Source organism: Enhydra lutris, unplaced genomic scaffold (genome assembly GCF_002288905.1).
Source record: "Enhydra lutris kenyoni isolate GAN:26980312 unplaced genomic scaffold, ASM228890v2 scaffoldscaffold10, whole genome shotgun sequence".
NCBI classification, from domain to species: Eukaryota; Metazoa; Chordata; class Mammalia; order Carnivora; family Mustelidae; genus Enhydra; species Enhydra lutris.
Window position 1 is genome coordinate 15,725,699 of NW_019154094.1, and position 16,268 is coordinate 15,741,966.

At 41.0% G+C, this 16,268-nt stretch overlaps 2 protein-coding genes across 2 annotated transcripts in view; one reads left to right on the plus strand and one right to left on the minus strand.

Annotated features, from left to right (window-relative positions):
* The first annotated feature begins 202 nt into the window (after positions 1–202).
* LOC111144055 (potassium channel tetramerization domain containing 6) lies at positions 203–8,982 on the plus strand. The gene is made up of 3 exons (XM_022498140.1): positions 203–291; positions 6,945–7,014; positions 8,247–8,982. The coding sequence occupies exons 2-3, from the start codon at positions 6,988–6,990 to the stop codon at positions 8,931–8,933; spliced, it is 714 nt and encodes a 237-aa protein (XP_022353848.1). The 5' UTR covers positions 203–291; positions 6,945–6,987; the 3' UTR covers positions 8,934–8,982.
* A 2,120-nt stretch (positions 8,983–11,102) lies between these two features.
* LOC111144181 (acyl-CoA oxidase 2) overlaps positions 11,103–16,268 on the minus strand; it is a 29,607-nt gene continuing 24,441 nt past the window's right edge. The window contains exons 13-15 of the mRNA XM_022498372.1: positions 15,967–16,099; positions 12,478–12,581; positions 11,103–11,227 (exon numbers count right to left, since the gene is read on the minus strand). Of these exons, the coding sequence (XP_022354080.1) occupies positions 12,519–12,581; positions 15,967–16,099 (196 nt within the window). The 3' untranslated portion in view covers positions 11,103–11,227; positions 12,478–12,518. The remainder of the gene's footprint in view (positions 11,228–12,477; positions 12,582–15,966; positions 16,100–16,268) is intronic.

A 16,268-nucleotide genomic window follows, 5' to 3' on the forward strand; every position in this document is an offset into this window, starting at 1 on the left:
TGACCGCTCAGCCCAGGCTGCGCCCCGCTGAGCTCCTTCGGCCTCCTGGCCCTCTGGCCTGCAGCTCGAGCCGCCGTTAGGGGGCGCCCGCACTTGTGGCGCCGCTGGTCTGCTGGGAAGGCGCCGCCCGCGCCGGGCGGCAGGAGCCGCAACTCCGGGCGCGGGCTCAGTCGTCCGCTCTGCCACCGCCGCCGCCGCCGTCGCCGCCGCTGGGCGCAGGCTCGCTCGTCCTCGCGCTCCTGCTCTCCGGCAGCCGGCATCTCCCGGCCGGGCCGCTGCCGCCACCGCGCAGTGAGTGGGGGCGGGCCCAGGGCTAGGTGGCCTGGGGCTCGGGAGGGCCAGCCACAAGGAGAAGCCCGCGCGGAGCGGCCGGGGCAGCGGGTTAAGGAGAATCCGGGCGGTGGCGGGCCGCGCGGAGGGCACCGTGGGGAGCCGGCGCGGCGCGCTCCGGGGCTGGCACGAGCCCGCTGTGGAGCGGCGGGGCTGGGGCGGGTTCCGGGGCCCGCCCCGCGGGGACGTGCGGCTTCGGCTGACCAGAGCTCGCAACACCGGGGCGCGCCCCCTGCCCGGGCCCAGAGCATCTTGTGTCCCACGCCGGGCCGGGTTGGGGGTGGGGGGGGCACTTTGGCTACAGGCAACAGGGAAGAACGGCCCGGACGGGGACACCTCGAGTTTTGCCCGAAAATGATTGTCTTGGGGGTGGCGCTTATTAGCCACCGTTTGCCCTAATTTAAAGGCTGTGGCAGGGCTTCTGAGCACCTCTTTAGGGCATTTCCTGCCCTCAAAGATACTCTGTGAGTGCAGCTGAGTTCTTTCTGCCCGGATTTGTGTATCTTGGCGTTTTTGTTTTTGTTTTTTTTAATTTATTTGACAGACGGAGATCACAAGTAGGCAGAGAAGCAGGCAGAGAGAGAGGAGGAAGCAGGCTCCCTGCTGAGCAGAGAGCCCGATGCGGGGCTCGATCCCAGGACTTTGGGATCATGACCTGAGCCGAAGGCAGAGGCTTTAACCCACTGAGCCACCCAGGCGCCCCTATCTTGGCGTTTTTAATGGTTGATGGTCAGAAGTGATAAATGACCGTGGTAATGGGGAGCCCCTGGAGCACCTGCTGGGCTGACAGTGGTGGAGGTTGTGTCTGAGGGTGGGACCGAAGAAACGAAACAGATCCTCTTTGGATATTCTGCTGAAGTTATCATGTTTCTGTTCAAGTATAGCTGTTCTGGAACAAGTTGATAAATCCAATTTTAGGACTTTGTGATAGAAGAGGTTTGAGTGGCAGGCAGACCGGGGGTGACCTGGTTTGGCCAAGAATGTTTGGGGTAGCCCAGGTATCTCTTACCATTTCCTCTTGACATATTTATTTCCTTCCCCTCACAAATGTCCAAGTGTGATCTCAGAATAGGAAGAAAGCTAGAGGACAGCATTTAGCACAGGCCTGAGCCCAAGACTGATATTTTCAAATGAACAAATGTGTGGCTGGGAAAAGGAAAATCTTCTTATCTGCAGGGTTGGTAGTTGGAGAGAACTTGCTCTTCGGGTGAGAACTATCAGTCCATACTAATTTTCATTTAATGTAATGCTATAGATATTAAAGACTGAGTGGTGAGGACTGCCACAGATGCCATTCTTAAGATTTGTATGATTGAAATGTTCATAAATCCTGTTTTACCCAAAGCATTCCTACATAAAGGAATCCTAGGGTGAATCCTTCTGTAGATCCCTCAGTGTGTCTTGAATTTTGATATTTAGAGTCTGTTTAAAACAGAACACACGTATTTGGGTTTGGCTTTACCTTAGAGATAATCCTGAGTCATGCTTTAGGGAAGTTCCTTCTGTGATCAAGAACTCAGATGTCTGGTGGTCTCTATACAAGCCATCTTGCTCCCCCTTACCTGTAATTCTGCCTTGTGGAGTTCTGAAGAAAGGAGGACCTGGGAAGACTGGAAGCAAATCAAGAGGCTTTTTCTTCCATATTTGTCTTGTTTCCATGCCAGGGTTCTAAATTACTTGTGTTCACACTCTCAAGTTTCTCAGTTTACCACAGAAATTTTGTTTATGCTACTGCCATTAGTATTTTCACGTTTAATACTCGCCAGTGTTTTCTATTCATGATCTTGCTTATTTTCTCGTATTCTGCAAAAAAGCTGGGCTTAAGGAGAGATTTCCTCAGGGTCTCATAATTAGTAAAGGAACAGAAGGGGGATACAGATCCTCACCAGTAACCAGTTCTCTTTCGTCTGCACTGACCTGCATGTGACTTTGGAACCCTAGTCCTGATCTGTTACCGTGTAGGTCAGTTGTTGCCTTTGTGCTATGCCTAAATGGTATCATTATTTTGGGGAAGGTGGTATTATCCTATTGTATTTTGTAGAAACTGAGAGTAAGAGGAATCTTCTAATTTTGTGACTATTTGTGACAGCTCTTAAGCATTAAGGTCATTTTTTCAATTTAGACCTCCTTTCCTCTAGACTACATGGAGACTAGAGAGAGAAAAAAATAATTAATTTTAGGAAAAACAATCTGTTTCTGCGTTGGTATGGTTAAGGATACCCTAACATGTTCTCTTTGTGTGCCTGACTACTAGTATCAGCCTATATGTGAATGTTAACCCAAAAGATTCCTTTAGAGTCCTTTAGTTACTATAAAAAGTTTTCATTTTCAAACTCCCATGTTTCAAGAACTGAGGAATTCCATACCAAAAGTCATTTTGAAGATATGTGTAGATAGAATTTATCGAGTCTTCTTTTCTGAGTGCCAGACACAAAGATTTCAGTAGAAAAACATTTTACAGGGGCTACCTGGAAACTTTGGGAAGGCAGTAGTTTGAGGTTTTTTTTTATTTATCTGAGTTTGGTGGTGTGTATTCTGATGGATAGGCTGTTAATATAGGAATAGGACTTTTGCCTGAGAGAAAACTCAGTTTTAGTCTGTAGCAGAAATGGTAAACCCAGAATATTTATGTAGATTTAGCTACTTAATAACCAAAAGCTGATTGCAGCTTTGCAATGATGAGGAGAATGGCCCTGAGTTCTTCGGTTATTCTTTAGGTTATTAACTTGTTGGGTTGTGCATTTTTCAGATTTGCTACTTGAGAAAATTGTTGGCAGTTTCTTTTAAGGCTTTTATAAATTCTTTAGTATGTGTTTTCCTTGGCTTAATTAGCCGCTAAAATTACACTGTCAGAATTTACACACTAGTCATAATTAACCTTTGAAGCTTAACTGTGGGTGAATTTTCAGTACTCTTTATGTTCTTTGGGAATGGTCAGCCAGTAGTTTCCACAAGAATTTTATTTGCACTGAAGGTCAGATATTTTCAGGTAGGACTGATTTTCAGGGGCTGGAAGCCTTTCTTTGAACTTTATAATTGTGCTTGGTTGCATTCACTGCCGTTTAAAATGATCTTTAATAAGGAGAGTCACTTTAAAGAAAATATTTTTTCATTGTTACCTTCATAATCTCTATTCCTGGCAAATTTTCTGGAATATTTGATTTTTCTTTGTCTTCATTAAGTAAAACAGGTCCCTTTGATGCCCATTTCAAGATCGTCCTTCTGCTGCCTGTCTTGTGGTCATTTAACTTCTCATTAAGCCCTCCACTGGAGACTGTGCCAGAAGAGAGAGATGACGAAAAGCAAACGAATCATTTTCTAATTGTTAGCAGCTCTGAAAAATGATTTGTAGAAGAGATTGACACTATCCCGGAAATTCTTTAGGATTATGTTTTATTTCATTCATCTGTATTATCTCTGAGATGTTCCTAATAGTCATCAATTTAGAAGCTGATTATCCAGCTGTTGGATGACCAGGAATCTAACTGCTTTTTTTTTTTATTTGTTTCTTGCTGTACCTAAGCATTAAGCATCTCCACAGAGGATGTCTAGAAGTAAGGAGTAGGGATAACATTTAAACTGATCAGGGACGCCTGGGTGGCTCAGTTGGTTGAGCAGCTGCCTTCGGCTCAGGTCATGATCCCAGCGTCCTGGGATCGAGTCCCGCATCGGGCTCCTTGCTCATCAGGGAGCCTGCTGCTCCCTCTGCCTCTGCCTGCCATTCTGTCTGCCTGTGCTTGCTCTCTCTCCCTCTCTCTCTAAAAAAAACAAACAAACAAAAAAAAAACCATTTAAACTGATCAATACTTTTTTTTCCCCTTAGAGCTCTTAGTGAACAATTTGATTTTTTTGGACAGTTTAGTTATTGTTATTGGGAGTGACTTATAGTAACTTCATTTTATTTTGAGTATCTGTATCTTATACACAAATGTAGGGAGGCTTTTGGGTGCTTTTTAAGAAACATGGGCTTATATAGATTCCCGTTAATTGCTTTCTTGAATTATTAAGCTTGAGGTTTCATTACATCTTTGTATCAGAACAGAACCTGGGCTTTTGCCGTGGAACAGATTCAAAGGCATCATCTAATTTTCTTTTTATGATTGTTTAAGAAGTTATATTGTTTTGGCTTAGCAGTATAAAAGGGGGAAAAGGATTAATAGTGGACAGACCTTGCCTAACAGCTGTAACATTGATGCTGACTTTTTTCTGTTGTCTTTGGTCTCCCATTTCTCATTTAATCATTCGTATATTCCTGGATTAGAGTTCTTTGCTTCACTTAAGGCAGAGGACACCAGCCTTCAGTCACACTAGTGAGTAGGTTCTTGCTATTTTGCCTCAGGGGAATTTTTACAAACCCATTGTGACTGCTCACTTAGACTGAGTTACTGTTAAATTTGTAAATAAAATCCACCTGCTGGTGGGGGGTCTAAAATTAATCCTTTCAGTTTCTTATTTCTTGGATTCTGTTCTTTCAGTTTCTACCCATAGAGGGGATTTATAGAAAGATCTAGACTAGGAGTCAGAAGATCCAAGTGTTTTGTTGTTGTTGTTGTTGTTGTTTTAAGTTTATTTATTTGACAGCGAGAGAGACAGCTAGAGAGGGACCACAAGCAGGGGGAGTGGGAGAGGGAGAAGCAGGCTTCCCGCTGAGCAGGGAGCCCAATGCGAGACTTGATGGGAGACTCGATGTGGGACTCCATCCCAGGACCCTGGGATTGTGACCCGAGCTGCAGACAGAGGCTTAACGACTGAGCCACCCAGGCGCCCTCATGCATGGCTTACGTTACAGGAATATTGTGGGAGAAAAAGGCTCATCTCTTTTTATTTATTTCTTCATTTTGGAATCCCTTCTCCTCTTGGGTTGTCCAGATATACCTGCAAAGTCCTCCTGAGTGAGCTCTTCCTGAAGTTGGCCCATTTAGAAATGTTCTTGCTTTTTCTTCCTGAAGGCCTCTGCTAGTCCATCCATTATGTAGCACTTTTCTGTACAGTTGTTGCATGTTGCCTTTCTTCACAGGTAGGAAGCTCCATGAGGACAAGGATTGTATCTTTCCTATTTCTGTGTCTTTACATTGCACATCGCCCCCCCATCCCCCGCAACCAAGTTCACCTATAATAAATGTTGGTTGACTGAATAATTTTTGAGGCTGTCAGGAATGAAAACTTTGAGTGATGGGAAGATGCCAAAGATAAGTCTATTACCAGAACTTCTGGATGACTGGCCTTTTAAATCACTCAGTCATTTATCTGTCTGTTGTATCAGTAACTGAATCAGATGCTCATAATGTAAATTGATAAAACCTGTTTACTTGGTTCTGTTTACTTCAGATATTGCCAAGCAAGTCAGAGGAATGCAGGGTTGTCACAACCCCCTGAATAGAACATTTGTTCCATTTCTCACCCTATAGCATGTGGAGATCTATCTATATCCAGCTGCTGAGTATGGAGAATTAAACCTGACTGCACGTTGTCTGGTCCACATTTTAGCTTGTTTTCTTTGAAGAATGTGCAAGGTGGAAAAATAGATGCTTCAGGCTCTGATTTCATCCCCTGCTGTGCTATGCAAATGTTCTCTACATGCCTGAGTGACCTTTTTGAGAAAGAGCCTTTGTGATCTTCTGTAGCCAGGGCCTGTTCTGGGAATAGTGTGCCAGATTTCTCTAAAAGTGGGAAAAGTGAATCTGTTCAAAGACCATATAAAAAAGCCAGTGCTTTTCCTGGATAAATACCGATAAGTTCATGTTTCTTACTGTCTCTTGCCAGAGCTTTTGAAATTTGCTCTGCAGTTTGCTTTGCCGGTTGATTTGGAGAGTGATATGTGTGAGAGGGGACTGACTAAAGCAATTCTGTAGCTGGGAAAGTGTTTTAAGTGCTTTTGAATTGTAGATAAAAATAAATTCAAACTGGCATCATTAGTATCTGGATGTTTATCAATGTCTTCAGCCTGGTTCTCCCTAAGTGCCGGCTGAGTGACTTGCAACCAGATTGGTAAGGTTGTCCCAAATTGTGCTCTGATGATTTGGCATTTAAATTGTTTTCTATTTGTTTTGATTATTGTACAAAATGAAATATGTCATTATTAAAAGTATCATTAGTGTTTTTTATGTTAAAAAAGAAACACCATTCTGATCTCTTTCTCTTGGAAATTGATGCTGGTGTTGTGGAGGTTTAGGGCTTTTGAGGCTTTTACTGAGATGTTTAGCTTCTGTGGCTGAAATGGATAAAAAAGTTTTCTCTTTCTCCCTTTCCTTAAATCACCTTTTTGATAAGGATCATTGTAGGTTTTATGAGGTTAGGGTTAAACAGTTAATTGTAATGTTCTCCTGTATAAGTTGTAAAAATTGAATTTTCAGAGCAGATAGAATTTGAATGACTGCTGTACTTACTAGGCTCTTCTTCCTTCCCTAAGCATAGGAAAATTTTTTTTCTCTAAAGATTGTCAATCTTTTAGTTATGTGTGGACAGTCGCAGAGGAATGCTTTCTTCTCCAGATCTTTGCCCTGTAGCTCGTTTTGACTGAGCAAAGATGAGTAGCTGTCTGCTCTGTTGGGTGGGAAAATCCTTCTTTTTTCATAGTTACATGCTCTGTTATATGTCTTTTTCTTCTCCTCAAGTTTCCCTGGAACCTGGGCTCCCCAAGACGCAGCGCTGGAGCAGATGGATAATGGAGACTGGGGCTATATGGTAAGATGCTTTTGCAGATGCATTTTGAAGGCTGGCAGATAATTTGTATGTGTCTTTCCCCCCTTCTTCTGTGTTCTTCGGTATAATACATCTTGTAAGAATGAAAATTATAAATTGATACATCATCCCATCCCCTCTTAGTTTATTTTTTGGGGTCTAATTTGGTGTTTTTATGTAAGCAAAGTCAATATGAACTAAGTAAGTTTCTATAATGACTTACTTGAGAGCATACTATTTTTTTTGGTCTTTAAAGTATGTTGCTCTTAAAACTCTTCCTTCATAGAGTCGTGACTATTAAAATGGTCTAGTAGGTAATGGTACAGAGGATATTTTCTTGTGTTAGGGAAGTGAAAGGTTGAGAAGCTGCCACTTCTCCCACTTGTACTTTTTTTGAGTGTGAATGTCTTCCTGTTTTCCTTTGGTAAGAAATATTCCACTTGTCTAGTACCTGAAGTCCTTTTATCTTTATTTTTATTTTTTTTCCTTACATATAATATCTAAAAGGTAAAGTATGTATTATTTAGAGGAGCTTGCTTTTCAAAATTAAAGGCCAAATTGCAGCATTATTATAAGAGTGAACACATGATTGGATTATAAAATTTGAAAGCTGCTATTAGCCTTTGAGTATATAAGATGGTGTTGACTAACTGTGTATTCTAATTTAGTATTTGGCACTTTTATTTCCATGGAGAAGTTATAAAGATTAGGTCTGCACAAATTTTTATTTTTAAAATAAATTTTTACTATTTGTTCCCCTTTTTTGAGTGGGAAAAACGAAAGAAGTATTGAAAGTAGGTATCTTTATACTATCAGATCATTTTTATTCTATTTTGTGTTAAATTGACTTAAGAAAAAGGAAGGTAATCAGAAAAAAACTTATGTGAGCATAACATAGCTTGGCTTTTCTCTTCCCATAGTGTACTCTGCCCTAAAAACTTCTCTGTAGATACTAGGCCTGAAATTAAGTGGCTTTGGAAGTCATGCTCTTCTTTTTTAGTGTAAGGCTTTAATGAATTAGATTTATCCTTTTCCTATTGAAAGAAAATGTTAGATCCCTTCATCTGGGTAGGTTTATCATTGACAGTAAAGCTGTTTTGCATGATAGGATTGCTGAATACATTATAGTCTGAAGGAATCTCTTGCCTTGCTGCTTGTTACTGTTAACTTTCTTAATTTGTCAAAGTTAGGATTTAAGAAATTTCAGATGACTGATCGTTTTTTAAAAATTTCAGATGACTGACCCAGTCACGTTAAATGTAGGTGGACACTTGTATACAACGTCTCTCACCACATTGACGCGTTACCCGGATTCCATGCTTGGAGCTATGTTTGGGGGGGACTTCCCCACAGCTCGAGACCCTCAAGGCAATTACTTCATTGATCGAGATGGACCTCTTTTCCGTTATGTCCTCAACTTCTTAAGAACTTCAGAGTTGACCTTACCCCTGGATTTTAAGGAATTTGATCTGCTTCGGAAAGAAGCAGATTTTTATCAGATTGAGCCCTTGATTCAATGTCTCAATGACCCCAAGCCTCTGTATCCTATGGATACTTTTGAAGAAGTTGTGGAGTTATCTAGTACTCGGAAGCTTTCTAAGTACTCTAATCCAGTAGCTGTCATCATAACACAGTTAACCATCACCACCAAGGTCCATTCCTTACTAGAAGGTATCTCAAACCATTTCACGAAGTGGAATAAGCACATGATGGACACCAGAGATTGCCAGGTTTCCTTCACTTTCGGACCCTGTGATTATCACCAGGAAGTTTCTCTCAGGGTCCACCTGATGGAATACATTACAAAACAAGGTTTCACGATCCGCAACACCCGAGTGCATCACATGAGTGAGCGGGCCAACGAGAACACAGTGGAGCACAACTGGACTTTCTGTAGGCTGGCCCGGAAGACTGATGACTGATCTCAAAGCCCGGGAGGAGTTCCTGGAGACTGACTTTCCAGGACATGGAAGAGACTTTTTTTTTTTTTTTTTTTTTTAAATCACAGTGTGGGTGTTTTCTGTTTGTTTTTCTTTTTTGTTTTGTTTTTGTTTTTTAAATATTTGTATTTATTTGAAGGCAGTGAGGACCAGAAGGAAGTTTTGTGCTTTAGCAGACTCCTGTATGTTTTGTTCCTTTTACCTTGAGTATGCATGTGCCTGTTCGGAGCCTCCAGATACCTTTTTTATAAAAAGAAGTATGAAAATCATTATGGTATATAATCTACTCTTAACAGAGCTTTTTTTATTACAGTGCTACAATGATTTCTGATTAAATGGTCCCTAACTCAACTAGAAGGTTAAAAATGCAGGAATGAAAGAATAAACAGAGTACTCATGATGCCTTTGAGAAAAATCAAAACATCATGTAGGGTGACCTAGTTTCCAAACCAATAAGCAGTATTGTAATATTAAAGGAAAACTGTTCCAATCATTTAAAAGTACTTGTTAAGTACTGCTTTTTACAGTTATGACAACTGTTTCTTTCTATGCATATAAATCAAGCAACCAAATATCTGTAGCCATGGAAATGTCTGACTAGAAATATTTATATTGGATTCTGAATACAAAATGTCCCTGTGGTAGAACTCTTACTACTTATGCCTGGTGCAGTATAATTCCCAAATGTACTGTCTACCAGAAGAAAAAAAACCTAATAAAAAACGAAATATGAAAATTAGGTTTGTATTTGTTGAGTATTGTCACTTAAGGGGGGAAATCATAATTCTTGCCTCAAGTTTGCATTGTTCAGCTTATGTCCCACTATATACTGTCTGTAGAGCCTTTGTGTTTGACTCGAGGACTCAGCAGAACCTTAGGATGCAGTTTATAGAATCTCCCGTGTTACTGGAACAGGAATGGATGGAATTAATTCTTTTGTCTAAAAGTGCACATTTGAATAGTGAACATAGAGTTGGTAAACTTTTTTCAAATAGGACTTGCGTTGAAGATGACAGATTTTTCTTCAGTAAGCCACCAGTGGTCAGCACTGAATGTGACCCTTACTCTAGCTTTGTACTGAGCACAGGGACAAAAATGCCTCTTCAGCTATTTTTTTTCTCACAATATTATGGTGGCCAACAAATATATTTTATTATTATGGTTAAGTCTGTTTCTGAGGAGAAAAACGAAACTGCAGTGACTGTAGGCTCTGGAACAGGAGATATATGGATGTACTTTATTTCACTGTGGTCTTATTTTGAATAGTTGATTTGATTATCTTTCTTGGAAGTTACAGGAAGGATTATGTAACTATAGTGAGACTTCCTAGTTTTCGAGAACACCTTATAAAGGGAAGTCATGTAATTTCTTTTCCTGTTTTCTAAGGGAAGACTAGAGTTCTGAGGCTGTGTGCCCTCGAGCAGGTCACTCCTTTTCTCCTCTTCAGAGAAGATTCTGAGATTCTTGCTCTGAAAGGAGGATGAGAACACTTACCTACATCCATTTTGGCCCATGTCTCTGAAAATTTATTTTAAGATTTGACAAATGACTGGCGTGCCTGGGCGGCTCAGTTGTTAGGCCTCTGCCTTTGGCTCAGGTCATGATCCCAGGGTCCTGGGATCGAGCCCCACATTGGGCTCCCTCCTCTGTGGGAGGCCTGCTTCTGCCTCTCCCACTCCCCCTGCTGTGTTCCTTCTCTCACTGTGTCTCTCTCCATCAAATAAATAAAATCTTAAAAAAAAAAAAAAAAAAAAAAAGATCTGACAAATGACCAGCATCTAGAAACCTGTAATTTCCCCGTTTTCACGATCTTCAACTAAACCATCTTTAGCCATCTTCAAACTAAAATCCCTTCATTCTCTTGGCAGGTTGCCGTGATTTCAGTGAATGTGCTAGTGTGAGGTTATCTTTTTAGAAAACCGTCTCATACTTCAAATTGATTAGAGCCCCCCCCGACCAAAAATTATCCAGCCACTTATGTGTTGAGTTGGCGGAAGTAGAGGCAAGACAAAGTGACTTGTGTTGAAAATTGATGTGGAAATGGGAATAATAGCTGTTCTAGGGTTTTAAAAGTTAAAATCTTACGGGGTCTGTTCCTTGCTCGATTTACTGGAGAGAAGTTTGTTTTGGTAAATTTTCTCAGATTTATTAACAACTGAGGGGCCCCTTGGTGGCTCAGTCGGTTGTTGAGCATCTGGCTTTTGATTTCAGGTCACGTCTTGATTTCAGGGTCGTGGGTTTGAGCCCTGAGTTGGGTTCCATGCTGGGTGTGGAGGCTATTTAAAAAAAAAAAAAAAAAAGGAAAAAATTTATTAACAGCTAAATGGTTATTTTTATGAGTAAATTAGGAAAAGTAGCCAGCTGAGATTTTTTGCAATTTAATTTGTCTGGTGGCATTTAATTTTGAGTGTTTTATTCACTTGTGCAATATGAAAAATGTAGTTTGATTATATTTGGGTAATTTGAAACAGTTATGTCTTTTTAAGAAAATTTTAAATAATTTTCACTACGAAATAGTTGATTTTCAAAAATCGATACTCAGTGGTATTCTCAGGGCTCTGCATTTTATTTAGATTACTCCAAGTACAAGCACGTTTGGAGAATTGTGTATGTTCTTTTAAACCCTTGGATAAATGTGTGCTAAATTAAACATAAGTGATAACTGATGAATCTGTTGACTTTAGATCTAAAGTAAAATTCTTCAGTTTTACTAAATAGATGCAACAAATGGATAGCACTACTGTTTTTTATCATGGGAAATTTCAGACATACTCAGAAGTCGAATAGTGCAAACACCCCTGGACCCACTGTCTTCAGCTATTGGGTCTCCTCTTTTCCTTTCATGGATTATCTTGAAGTAAATCATAGATGTTTTATCAGTCCACGCAGATAATGACCCACTCTTTAAAAAAATAAATACTTGAGGGGGTGCCTGGCTGGCTGAGTTGGTAGAGTATATAATTCTTGATCTTGGGATTGTAAATTCCAGCCCCACGTTGGGTATCGGCTTACTTTATTGTTTTGGGTTTTTTTTCCTTAAAGATTTTATTTATTCATTAGAGAGAGAGAGACAGCAGGAGTGGGGGACAGAGGGAGAGGCAGACTCCCCAGAGCTGGGAGCCCAATGCAGGGCTCCATCCTAGGACCACAAGACCCCCAAAATCATGACCTTAGTCAAAGGCAGATGCTTAACTGACTGAGCCAGCCAGGTGTCCCTAGAGCTTACTTTAAAAACAATATATATATTGGGATGCCTGGGTGGCTCAGTTGGTTGAGCAGCTGCCTTCGGCTCAGGTCATGATCCCAGCCTCCTGGGATCGAGTCCTGCATCGGGCTCCTTGCTCGGCGGGGAGCCTGCTTCTCCCTCTGCCTCTGCCTGCCACTCTATCTGCCTGTGCTCACTCTCTGTCAAATAAATAAATAAAATTTAAAAAAAATCTTAAAAACAATATATATATGCACTTTGAAATATATAATGTGTATGTGAAGCATACTTTGAAATTTAATGCTGTATATGCCATAGTACCATTATCACACAGTGGTGCCTCTTGAATGCCGTTGATGACTTCACAGCTTGGATTTCCAGCTTTGTAATAGCGGTCTTAAGTATTTCTCATAGGCAGGGTTCCCCTATTTGTAGAAAAAAGTGCATCGTTAGGACATTATTTCTGCTGGGATTAATGACTTCTACCTTCAAATTAAGTTTTTAGTTTCAAAAAAGTAACATTACATAAGATTCTTAATTTTAAAAATTATTTTTTAAAGGCATTTTGTGTGAACATATGGAGAAACATTTTTTCCAAAGGGCATCCTTCCTTTTCTCATGCAGATTTTAAATTGTGGATGCAGGTGGCCAACTAAGAAACAGCTTATCATTTGCTTTTGGAATTTAATACAAATAAAATGCTTGACTTTTTGAGGTTCTTTGAAATTGAACATTAACCACAAAGCAAGGAATCAGAAGGTGGCCTAAGGTAATCAAGATTCTATGTCAGAGTAGGTTAGTCCCCATTGTTCATTACTGTGTGTCTTGATTCTTTCCTTTACAGTTCTAGCCTCATCTTTTATGTTAACTTGTTTGTTAAACTTTTCGCCTGTCTTGGCTAAAACTTGAAGCTCCTCATCGAAGACAGGATCTATGATTCTTTTGTTCTCCACTGTAGCCTTAGTACATAGAATAGTTTCTGGCATATAGCATATGCTCAATAAATATTTACTGAATGACCGACTGACTGAATGAATCAGTAGGTATGTTTAATGCTTCTAGCAGCTACTTGGACAAATTTTACAGTAGAATACCTAGGGGATATAGGATTCTTGTTTTGAAATCCTCAGTGATTCTTGCGCTGTTTGCATCTATAGGTAATCGCTTAAATATGAATTCACGTCGGGAACAGGAACAGCCTTTTGCGATTCCTTTGGAGAATCTGGCTTGAAATAGCACCCAGCTCAGGAAAAAAGCCAGAAAACACACCATGGCTAGAGGAAACTATGAGAAAGCAGATCGTCCTATCTAGGGATAGAGCTCAACACTCAACCTGCCCCGGTTTGAGTTTAAGTTAAGACATTTAACTTAGCATAGCACTTTTCTTTTGGTAGAAAATGTTGATGAAGTATATTCCCGTTTGTAATGTTGTGTCTTCAAGGCGTGTTTTAACGTAGCTGTTGTTTTAATTTACTTGAAATACCTGTCACGTGCCTTTTTCTACTAGCGCAAATGAAGGGGGAAAATGTCTCATTGCAGCTTCAGAATTATCTATAGCAGATTAGAAATACATACATTAAAAGTGCTATTTCGGTAGACTCTCAAGAAGCCAGTGATAGAAGATTATGTGGCTCTATGTCAGTGGTCAACCGACTGCCATTTTAACTAACTGGCAACAATTCCCCAAGGTCACTGATAACCTCACATGCCCAAATTACTGTGCGTGGAAGAGCCACACTGCTATACCTGGCCCCCTTTTAGCCAAGTGACGTAAGCCACAATGGGCAGGAAGTCTAAAGCACCTACGGTGTCTACAGCAGGTTCTCCGGCCCGCTGTGAGGATTATAAAACTGTGTTCATTTATTCCATAAATAGAAAGTGTCTACTCTGAGACAGATCCTGGACTTAGGAAGAGGAAGACTCCCTCCTTGTTCACAGTCAAGTAGCAGGAGAAAAGGAAAAACAGAAGTGAATGGGATGAAATACATCAACATTTTACCAGGTCTGTTGATGCCATGGACCAGTCATGTCCCTCATTTCCATAAACCTGCCCTCATACAGTATCCAGATTCAGTGCTTTCAAAGTAAAGAGGAGGGGCGCCTGGGTGGCTCAGTGGGTTAAAGCCTCTGCCTTCGGCTCAGGTCATGATCTCAGGGTCCTGGGATCAAGCCCCGCATCGGGCTCTCCGCTCAGCGAGGAGCCTGCTTCCCCACTCCTCCCTCTCCGCCTGCCTCTCTGCCTACTTGTGATTTCTGTCTGTCAAATAAATAAATAAAATCTTTAAAAAATAAATAAAGAGGAGACACAAAGTGTAAAAAACAACAAGACAAACCAAGGCACTCCCTATGTTCTTTAGCGAAGATGAGGAATCAGAACTGGCATGTTTCCTCCTCGTATTGCTAGTTAAGCAGGTCTGAGCTAGATAGATCAGCATTTGCTGGCAGGTGTACGGCAGGCTCGGTTTCTCGCCGGCGCATCAAAGGGCATAATACAGTTATCCTTAGACCACAGGAGCTCACCTGGAGTAGGAGGTCTGCTGTTTCACGCCAGGATTTAAACAGTAGAAAGCAGGGAGATCTAATTATTAGAAAAAGTAAAACGCCAGAAGTAGCTTGACTGTATGAAGCGGTAAATGTATCAACCTTTCTCTAGGTGAGTTCTTTCTATTTTCTTGTCAGGTTAAAAGGATGCCTCCCTGGAGACGGGGAGTGGCCAAAATGGATTGGCCTTCTGACAAGCATCTTGGAGGTGACCAGTTGTGTTCTAATTTTAGATAATCGTGGTAGATTAAGCTATGAGGTATGACAGGATGCAAAATGTGAAGAGCAAGTCTAACACCACGCTAAGTGTGAATGAAAGTCTGAGAGTTGCCAATTTTATGAGGCGTTAAGACACCTTTTCTGAAATTTGACCTAAGGGGTAAAAGAGTAGGCTTCCCTGAGTAACATATTTGCACTATAGAGCTTAAAATAATCTGTTGCGTATCTATAGATTATCTTTGTTTTGATCATCTGTATAAAATCTGCTATTAAAGGTGGCTTACCACACTCTAAAAATAGGGTTTATTTCTTTACTCCAGTAATTGGAGTCATTGACATTCATAACCTTTTCCAGTGAGGCTTAGAGCAGAGGGTCTGTGATGCGGGCCCTCGATCGTTAGGATTTTAGGAGTCCTCCCCTCTCCTGTCAATGACACAGAGTTCTGGTATTCTCTCTTAGGACAGCTGGGGGTCTTTTTGCCATAACCCTCATAATGGTCATTTATACGGCTCTCCTGGGCTGCCGATGGCCCTGCAGCAGCCTTCTTTGTTCCTGGGGCTGTGTTCCTCGATGCAGAGAAAGGAGGTGTCTCCAGCAGATGGTCAGATCTGAGAGTGCTCCCCCACATCCCAAGCTCCTATCCCCTGAGTACCCATTTTTATCAACACAAAACTAAGAGTTAAAAGGCCGAAAATAAGATGGTTAAATCACTGCAATGATTTATTTTTGTTATTTAAAAGCCAGTCTGCCACTATGTTTATATGCCCTTGGGTATGTCAAGCCATGACTTAGAGCCTGGATCTTCCTCCCCGTTCCCTTTACCAAATTCTGAGCAATGCCTTTTGCTGATTACAGTCGACTCTGTTCCTGCCGGGCCATATCCCCACTCCTGGTTTCTTTTATGTATTCTCAAAATATTTTCAACAGACATGCTATGCCAAGCAATTTCCAATCTAATGGGGATCAATTAAAATGAGAAAACATGGAGGTGAATTCACTGCTTGTTCTCTGCTCTCTTACATAATTTATAATGTGTTCTACTCAACTACCTGAGTATTGGTCGGTGACTTCTGAGCCCAGTGGAACAGACGTTCATAGACATTTCCATCGTAACAGCCAAGTGCTGAATTTAAACTGGGATCCGTGAAGTCAAAGGCATCAGTTAACAAGATGGCATCCTTCCTGTAAGAGAAAACAAGAGTTTGTGAGTATTTTAGATTGCTCTTATGAATTTAATTAATCAGGGATGGTGAATAACAACACCTAATTAGAGACTTGATCATTATTCACTTTTTAACAACTCAGCTTTAAATTTTTTTAGAAGTTTTGATTTTTGATCTGTTCTCTACAC